Source organism: Portunus trituberculatus, chromosome 33, assembly GCF_017591435.1.
Source record: "Portunus trituberculatus isolate SZX2019 chromosome 33, ASM1759143v1, whole genome shotgun sequence".
Lineage (NCBI taxonomy): Eukaryota > Metazoa > Arthropoda > Malacostraca > Decapoda > Portunidae > Portunus > Portunus trituberculatus.
Window position 1 is genome coordinate 7,958,175 of NC_059287.1, and position 10,000 is coordinate 7,968,174.

Below are 10,000 nucleotides of genomic sequence, written 5' to 3' on the forward strand. Positions count from 1 at the left end.
GCAACCTATACCCGTCTGATTCCACTACATACAGTACACTTTAGGAACACCTGTCACCATCGATTGATACATAAGGCAGATTTTATTATCTATCTGGAAATAAAGACATGCTATAGGCAATTTGAGGCATTCGTCAGTACTGCCTGTATACCATTAACAATAATAGTATTTCTGGGCGTACCGCATGCATGGGCTGGGATACACTGTTGACGGGAAGGCGGCTAGTGTAGGATAACGCAACCTCCGGTGCTCGTGACCAAGACTTTACTATACCACTACATGCACCGTTGTCAGAATTATATCAGTCTTATTCTGGCAGCCACTTTAATCAAGCAATATCATAACTGTTATGTACCTGATACTTATTTTTCACGTAGCACCATATATTATATACGACAATATTTTCATACCTATTTAATTTTTTTCAGGAAAATAACATGTAACATACTGTTTATATACTTATCAAATTTTTCAGGTAAGTAAAATCGTCTAGAGCAGTGGTTTTTAACCTTTCTTCTACCACGCCCCCTCTAGGAATTTGTTCTCCCCTCCATGCACGCATCCCTTACATCTATGAATACTTTTGCATTTTTCATAAACTCATTACTTGATAAAAGAATGACAAATGTAAACATAGAAATTCCTGGTCTTTCTCAAGGGCTTGCACAACCCTTGGAAATTGCTGGCGCCCCCTTAGGGGGAACGCCCCAGTTTAAGAACCACCGGTCTAGTACATTATTTTTTTACCTGATTATTTTTTTCAGGTAAGTAACCATATACTATATTGGTTTCATGTTTATTTGACTTGGCTTACTTTTCTAGATAAGTAACTTCACTTGCTAAATTCTTTCTATACCTGATAATCGAAATGAAAAACAAAGAAAGCATTAGTTTTACCTGCCACAATAAAACGAACACAGCTCTGAACATTGACCATAAGAAGTACAGAGAAGACAATGAAAATATTAGTCTTACTCGGCAGAATGAAACAATCACAACTCTGAATATTGACGCTAGAAATGTAGACAGCGAAGCAAAGGCACGTGGAGAGCGCTGACCTACTGAGTACCAAAGGGTGCAAGAGGCGGGCTGTGATGCGTGGAGTAGCGGAGGCGGCCCATGAGTGAGATGTCCCCTCTGGCTGCCGGGAGATCCTGAGGTGGAGGCAGGGGCGACACGAGGCCCTTTTGCCGCATCACCTGGATTTGATGGGCCTTCAGTTTGCCCACCGCCTGCCAGTGAAGCCTATGGGTTTATTGAGGGGGGTGGAGGTCGTTGGAGCAGGAGAGGTGGAGGCAGAGCCACGCGCCAGGAGGATGAGGAGGAGAATTAGAGTATTATCTTCGTAAATGCTATTGTTGTCGTTATTTCCATTAATAGGTATTATTTTTTCTATACTACTATTACTATTATACCAATAGACTTTCTACTATTACTACTTCTACTATTGTTGCTACCACAACCATTACTATCATTACAACTGCTTTAATGCTACTACTACCACCACATCCACCATCATCCCCACTACAATTATATCTATCTAACTACCTATCTCTGCATCTTCTCTTGCACCTTACCTGGCCAAATTCTTTCAACTATGTCCATCGACTTCTACCTTTCCTTCTCACATTCAGCCTGTTCCTAAAAAAGGTGACCCTTCTAATCCCTCAAACTACTGTCCTATAGCTTTAATCTCTTGTTTTGTCTAGCGTTTTTTAATCTATCCTCAATAGGAAGATTCTTAAACATATGTGACTTCACAGTCTTCTATCTGATCACCAGTATGGCTTCAATCAAGGCCGCTCTACTGGTGATCTTCTGCCTTTCCTTACTGAATCTTGGTCATCTTCTTGTAGAGATTTCGGTGAAACTTTTGCTGTCGCGATAGACATATCAAAAGCTTTTGATAGTCTGGCACAAATCTTTGATTTCAAAATTACCCTCCTTTATCGCAAATTTCCTTTCCGACCATTTTATTGCTGCTGTGGTAGATGGCCACTGTTCTTCTCCTAAATTTATTAAAAGTGGTGTTCCTCAGGGTTTTGTCCTGTCATTCACTCTTTTTCTATTATTCATTAATGATCTTAACCAAACTTCTTGCCCTATCCACTCCAACGATGATGACATCGACCTAGGGAGACGGTGGCGTAGTGGATAAGCGTGGGATCGGGCAGACGTCCATGTGTAGGTTCGAATCCCATCACGTACCGTCTTGACACTTTGCCATTTGTCGAGCAGATTAAAGTTACCTACATGTCACCATGGTACCCAGGTTCTAGGTGGAGCTGTAATTGCCTTACACCAAAGATGTGTTTGGGTGGTGATATGGGGGGTGATATGGGTCCCACTATAAATGAAACTGCCTGCGCCGATAATGGGTAGAAGCTGGACAGCGCTTCCCATACTCTTCAAGTATACCTACAGGCGCTATAGGCCTTAACATAAAGAAATAAAATCTTTCCACGTCCTTTCAGAGACGACCAACCCTTCAAGAAGTCAACAGATCACGCAGAAAGGCCTCAGAACGCCTGACTTCTGTTCTTTCTAAGATATCCGACTGGGGCAGAGAAAATCTAGTAGTTTTCAATGTCTCAAAAACTCAATTCCCCCATCTATCAACTCGACACAACCTTTCAGACAACTATCCCCTCTTCATCAATGACACTCAACTGTCTCCCTCTTTCACACTGAATATCCTCGGTCTGTCCTTTACTCATATCTTAACTGGAAACTTCACATTTCATCTCTTGCTAAAACAGCATCTATGAAGTTAGGCGTTCTGAGGCGTCTCCGACAGTTTTTCTCGCCCCTCCAACTGCTAACTCCGTCCTTGTATGGAGTACTCTTTGCATTTTTGGAGGGATTCCACTCACAGAGTTTTGTTAGATAGGGTGGAATCGAAAGCTTTTCGTCTCAACTCCCCTCTTCTGACTGGTTTTAGCCTCTTTCTCACCGCCAAAATGTTGCATTTCTTTCTATCTTTTATCGCTTTTTTCATGTTAACTGTTCTGCTGATCTTACTAACTGCATGCCTCCCCTCCTGCGGCCTCGTTGCACAAGGCTCTCTTCTTCCTTTCACCCCTATTCTGTCCAACTCCCTAATGCAAGAGTTAACCAGTAATCTTTATCATTCATACCTTCTGTATTTCCGTCTTCCTACGACTTGACTTTTAAGAGAGAGGTTCCTTAATTTTAGCTAACTCTTCACTTCTCTTTAAGGGAACCAGCACTCAGTTGGGCCTTTTTCTAAATATTTTGTTGTCCTTGGCTGGCTTCCCTCCTGCATTGAAAAAAAAATCTTTATCTATCTACCCACTATATCTCTTTAACAACCTATCTCACCATTTTCATCTATGTCCACACTATATCCATTTAACTATCTATCAATGTGTTATCTATTTACCCATTATGTCCATCTAACTGCTATCTCTATCTTCATCTAGCTACCCTTCTTGTACGTCCAAATCGAGCATGGCACCCACCTCTCGCAGGGCAAGATAACCACTGAAAGGATCATGCCGAGCAACAGCAGCAGGAAGGCGGTGAAGAGGTGGTTCAGCTCGATGGCCACTACTCTTTGGGCGGAACAGTGAGTCACCACGGGCTGCCACCGACGCCACGCCCGGCTCAGCAAACCTCCGTCTCGGAACTTTATGAGTCTGAGAGTGAAGATTCGAGGTCTTGGATAAATTAGGGACTGAGCAGTATTCAAAGTGTGATATTGTCCAGAATGTCCAGGAGAGAGAGAGAGAGAGAGAGAGAGAGAGAGAGAGAGAGAGAGAGAGAGAGAGAGAGAGAGAGAGAGAGAGAGAGAGAGAGAGAGAGAGAGAGAGAGAGAGAGAGAGAGAGAGAGAGAGAGAGAGAGAGAGGAGAGGCTGGAAAAAACTCATATACACGTCAGACGTAGCTCTAGCCAACAACAGCTGCTTAAAAAGGAAGACAGATGAAACTTTTGCTAGATATATAGGAAAGAAAACTGTTCCATCAATTATATAGGAAGCAGACTTTACAACAGTGTAGACGTACTGGGTCGCAAATGAAGTATATAAAATCAAACTGGATCGTGATAGAAAAAAACGAGTGTAGAGAACTAACTGGACCAAAGCTAACTACCATATCACAAAAATTAATGAAGACGTCACACAAACTATACAAACATACGTAAACCCTACATCAATGAATCCACCAACGGCAGTAATGACACCTAAAATCAAATCAAGTGAATAAATAAATAAATAAAACACTCATTGGACAATAATAACATGTAAAAACACAACCAAGACAAAAACTAAATACTCTACAGCAGAGCAAAGTAAAAAAAAAAAAAAATTAATAAATAAAACTCACAGGACAATAATAACTCAGAGTTGGGAGCGACTTTAATTTTTCAGGTGCAACTTTGGCTTTGCCGGATCTGAAGCGACCCCGACTTTTTTTTTTTATACCATGTGGGCTTTTCACGGGAATTTATGGGCTAAAGGGGATACTTTTTAGGGTATCTCCTATATCAAAGCCCACCCGCTAGGAAACCGTTGCCCTGAGTGAGGAAGCCCAACCTGCACTCAGACCGTGGACAGGATTCGAACCCGTGCGCTTGGAGACCCCTCGGATCCCAAAGCACGCATGGTTCCACTGTACCACGGCGGCGACTATTTTTGACTATTTTTGACTCCGAATACGACTTGCGACTTTGCGATCTTGCAACAGCGACATTTTTACCGGTACGATTCCGCTAAATTGCAAAGCAAACTTACGCGCGATAACAGAAACATGTTTTTTAAAAGGTAGAGAAATATATGTTTATTTTTTTCTTTTATTATTTTGTTAAAACAGCCTAAATCTACAGGTCATATTCTCCTCCTCGTTCTCCATGTCCTCCTGGCCCCGGCGTCAATTTCTTAAAAAAAAAAAAAAAAAAAAGTCATCCTTGTTTTTGTGCAAAGCCGCGGCAAAAGATGAAAAAAAAAAGGAAATTAGCGGTAAGACTTTACTTAGTCCGACTTTTTCGAAACTTTTGCGACTTTCGACTTTGCGACTTCGAAATTCATGGTGCGGTTAAGTCACAAAAACGCAACTCGGTGCTGCAACGCCAAGCTCTGATAATAACACCTAAAAACACAACCAAGGGAAAAATAAATAAATAAATAAATAAATTCAATGAGATAGCAATAATAATAATAAGAATAAGAATAAGAATAAGAAAAAAAAAAAAAAAAAAAAAATAATAATAATAATAATAAACTTACTGGGCATCAAGTATCTTGGTAAGCGGGGAGTGACGGCGCAGCGCCAGGCCAGTCTGCGTGGTGAAATAGCTCCCCTTCACTTGCATCACACGGCAGTTGTTCCCGTAGTTGGATCTGTACATGTTCTCCTCCATCATGTACACGTATTTCTCCTCCGTCACCTGAGGAAGGAGAGAATTGGTGGTGGTGGTGGTAATGGTGGTGATGGTGGTGGTGACGGTAAACATATCAGATTCAGTATAATACAATTCTGTATATATATATATATATATATATATATATATATATATATATATATATATATATATATATATATATATATATATAAATTCCGTCACATTACAAAATAGTAGTAGTAGTAGTAGTAGTAGTAGTAGTAGTAGTAAAAGTAGTAGTAGTAGTAGTAGTAGTAGTAGTAGTAGTTGTTGTAATAGTAGTAGTAGTAGTAGTAGTAGTAGTAATAGTAGGAACAGTAATTGCAGTTGTTGTTGTTGTTCTTGTAGCAGTAAAAGTAGAAAATGTGGTAGTAGTAAAGAAACAGTAGTAGTAGTAGTAGTAGTAGTAGTAGTAGTAGTAGTAGTAGTAGTAGTAGTAGTAGTAGTAGTAGTAGTAGTAGTAGTAGCAGTAGTAGAAATATGAGCTTAGTAACACTTCATTAACGCTAAAATCTTCAGCATCTTAGGAAAAATATGAATAGTTATTTTTACTACCTTCACCAGGAAGAGGAGGAGGAAGAATAGGATACGAAAGATCAATAGGATCACAAGAGAAACTAGAAATAAAAGAAGACAGTGGTGACAAGAATAAGAAAGGCGAAGAGGAAGAGGCGGTGAAAGAGAAGGAGAAGGAGGAGGAGGAGGAGGAGGAGGAGGAGGAGGAGGAGGAGGAGGAGGAGGAGGAGGAGGAGGAAGAGGAGGAGGACTGTAGCATGGTACAGTACTTACTATGCCATTCTGTTGAAGGTTATCTTCATTAATTCTAAGAAAGGAAGCATTATTACTTTGACCTCTCTCTCTCTCTCTCTCTCTCATACTGAATAAAAAAAATATGAAAAAATAATTCCTAGATGTGTGTGTGTATGTGTGTGTGTGTGTGTGTGTGTGTAATTCACCTCAGTCGCCTCCTGGTCACCCAGCCAGTCTTCCCCATTACGGAGCGAGCTCAGAGCTCATAGACCGATCTTCGGGTACGACTGAGACCACAACACACTCCACACACCGGGAAAGCGAGGCCACAACCCCTCGAGTTACATCCCGTACTTATTTACTGCTAGGTGAACAGGGGCCACACATTAAGAGGCTTGCCCATTTGCCTCGCCGCGCCGGGACTCGAACCCGGGCCTCTCGATTGTGAGTCGAGCGTGCTAATCACAACACTACGCGGTGTGTGTGTGTGTGTGAGTGTGTGTGTGTGTGTGTAATTCACTGTTTGATCTGCTGCAGTCTCTGACGAGACAGCCAGACGTTACCCTACGGAACGAGCTCAGAGCTCATTATTTCCGATCTTCGGATAGGCCTGAGACCAGGCACACACCACACACCGGGACAACAAGGTCACAACTCCTCGATTTACATCCCGTACCTACTCACTGCTAGGTGAACAGGGGCTACACGTAAATGGAGAGACACCCAAATATCTCCACCCGGCCGGGGAATCGAACCCTGGTCCTCTGGCTTGTGAAGCCAGCGCTCTAACCACTGAGCTACCGGGCCGTGTGTGTGTGTGTGTGTGTGTGTGTGTGTGTGTGTGTGTGCGTGCGTGCGTGCGTGCGTGCCTGCGCGCGCACGTTTTTGTTAGAGGAGACAGCTGGTCAAGAACAACAGAAAGTATAAAAAATTGCCCACAAAGTTGCGAGACCCTCTACAGATCAGAGAGAGTTAGAAAAAGAAAGGGATAAATGTCTTGAAACCTCCCTCTTAAATGAGGTCAAATCATAGAAAGATAAAAATACAGAGGCAGGTAGTGAGTTCCAGAGTTTACCAAGTATGAATGATTGAGAGTACTGGTTAACTCTTATATTAGGGATGTGAACGGAATATATATATATATATATATATATATATATATATATATATATATATATATATATATATATATATATATATATATATATATATATATATATATATATATATATATATATATATATATATATATATATATATATATATATATATATATATATATATATATATATATATATATATATATATATATATATATATATATATATATAATGCAAGAGGGCCAACTGACCAAGGGCAACAAAAAAAAAAAAAAAGGCCCACTGTGTTTCTAGTTCCCTTAAAGGTCAAGTGAATTAAGCAAAATTCAGGGAAATATGTCTTGAAACCTTCCCTTTAGAAAAAAGTCAAGGCGTAAGAAGACAGAAATACAGAACATGGCAGGGAGTTCCAGAGTTTACCAGAAAAATGTATGAATGATTGAGAGTACTGCTTAACTCTTGTCTTAGAGAGTTGGACAGAATAGGGGTGAGAGGAAGAAGAGAGCCTTGTGGAGCGAGGCCGCAGTTAGCAAGATCAGTAGAGCAGTTAGCTTGAAAAGAGTGACAAAAAAATAGCAAGAGATGCAACATTCCGGCGGTAAGAAAGAGGCAGAAGATAGTCAGTCAGACAAGAGGAGTTTATAAAACGAAAAGATTTTGATTCCATCCTATCTAACAAAATTGTGAGTGGAACCCCTCCAAACATGCAAAGAGTACTCCATACAAGGATGGATAAAGCCCTTGTACAGAATTAGCAGTTGGAGGGGCGAGAAAAACTGGCGGAGACGCCTCAGAACGCCTGATTTTATAGAAGCTGTTTTAGCAAGAGATGAGATGTGAAGTTTCCAGTAGAAAATGGGGACAGCTGAGCGTCATTTAAGAAAAAGGGTAAATTTGTCTGGAAGGTTGTGTCAAGTTGATTAATTGAGTTTTTGAGGTATTGAACACTAGTGATTTTTCTCCGCCCCAATCAGAAATCTTAGAAAGATCAGAAGTCAAGCATTTTGTGGCATCCTTGCGTGATCTTTTGACTACCTGAAGGGTTGATCGTCTCTGAAAAGACGTGGAAAAGTGTAGGGTGGTATCATCAGCGTAGGAGTGGATAGACCAAGATGTTTTGTGAAAAGAACTTAAATGAAGAATAGAAAGATAGTGGGTGACAGAACAGATCCCTGAGAAACATCACTGTTAAGAGATTTAGGAGAAGAACAGTGGCCGTCTACCACGGCTGCAATAGAACGGCTGGAAAGGAAACTTGAGATAAAGTTGCAGAGGGAAGGATAAAAATCGTAGGAGGGCAGTTTGGAAATCAAAGCTTTGTGCCAGACTCTATCAAAAGCTTTTGATATGTCTAACGCTACAGCATAAGTTTCACCGATACCTCTAAAGAGGATGACCAAGACTCAGTAAGGAAAGCCAGAAGATCACTAGTAGAGCGATCTTGACGGAAGTCATACTGGCGATCAGAGAGAAGATTGTGAAGTGAAAGATGTTTGAGAGTCTTCCTATTGAGGATAGATTTAAATACTTTACATAAGCAAGATATTAAAGTTATAGGGTGGTAGTTTTGGGGGGATCAGGACGGTCACCTTTTTTAGGAACAGGGTGAATGTAGGCAAACTTTCAGCAAGAAGTAAAAGTAGAAGTCAATAGACATAGTTGAAAGAATTTGGCAAGGCAAGGTACAAGCACAGAAGCACAGTTTTTGAGAACAATAGGAGGGACCCCATCAGGTCCATAAGCCTTCCGAGGGCTTAGGCAAGAGAGGGCATGGAAAACATCATTACAAAGAACTTTAATAATTGTAGGCATGAAATAGTCAGAGGGAAGAGGAGAGAGAAGGAAAAGCCCAGAATCATCCAAGGTAGAGTTGTTAGCAAGGGTCTGAGGGAAGAGTTCAGCTTTAGAGACAGATGTGATGGCAGTGGTGCCATTAGGATGAAATAAAGGAGGGAAAAATGAAGAAGAAAAGTTATTGGAGATGTTTTTTGGACAGATGCCAGAAGTCTCGAGCAGAGTTGGAGTTTGAAAGATTGACATTTTCTATTTATGAAGGAGTGTTTGGGAAGTTGAAAAAACAGATTTAGCATGATTCTGGGCAGAAATATAAAGTGCATAAGATTCAGGTGATGGAGGACTCAAGTACCTTTTGTGTGCAACCTCTCTATCATGTATAGCACAAGAACAGGCTGTGTTAAACCAAAGTTTAGAAGGTTTAGGTTGAGAAAAACAGTGAAGAATGTACGCCTCCATGACAGACACTAACTCCTCTTTTATGCATTCAGCACACAAAGATGGAACTCTGACACAGAAACAGTAATCATTCGAGGGAAAATCAGCATAATAACTCTAAGGTCTGCCCACCATCTGGCTAAGGCAAAACGCCAGAGGCACCTCTGCTTTGGGGATTCTGAGGAGGGATTGGAGAAATAAGACAAGATACAGATATGAGAGAAGATAGGGTAACAGCATAAGCAGAAGAATTAGAGGTGAAGAAAAGATCAAGAACGTTGGGCGTGTATCCAAGATGATCAGGAATACGAGTTGGGTGTTGCACTAGTTGTTCCAGGTCATGGAGGATAGCAAAGTTGAAGGCTAGTTCACCTAGATGGTCAGTGAAGCTGAAAGAAAGCCAAAGCTAGTGGTGAACATTGAAACCTCAGAGGATGGAGATCTCTGCGAAAGGATAGAGGGACAGAATGTGTTTCACTTTAGAAACTAAATACTCAGAGAATTTACTATTGTCAAA

At 40.9% G+C, this 10,000-nt stretch overlaps 1 protein-coding gene across 1 annotated transcript in view; it reads right to left on the reverse strand.

The window, feature by feature from the left end:
- The window catches only part of LOC123512205 (glutamate receptor ionotropic, kainate 5-like), a 23,766-nt gene that overhangs the window by 2,044 nt on the left and 11,722 nt on the right, over nucleotides 1–10,000 (reverse strand). The window contains exons 5-7 of the mRNA XM_045268448.1: nucleotides 5,247–5,407; nucleotides 3,483–3,659; nucleotides 1–1,245 (exon numbers count right to left, since the gene is read on the reverse strand). The exon at nucleotides 1–1,245 is cut by the window's left edge and continues 2,044 nt beyond it. Coding sequence (XP_045124383.1) covers nucleotides 1,059–1,245; nucleotides 3,483–3,659; nucleotides 5,247–5,407 — 525 coding nt within the window. The 3' untranslated portion in view covers nucleotides 1–1,058. The remainder of the gene's footprint in view (nucleotides 1,246–3,482; nucleotides 3,660–5,246; nucleotides 5,408–10,000) is intronic.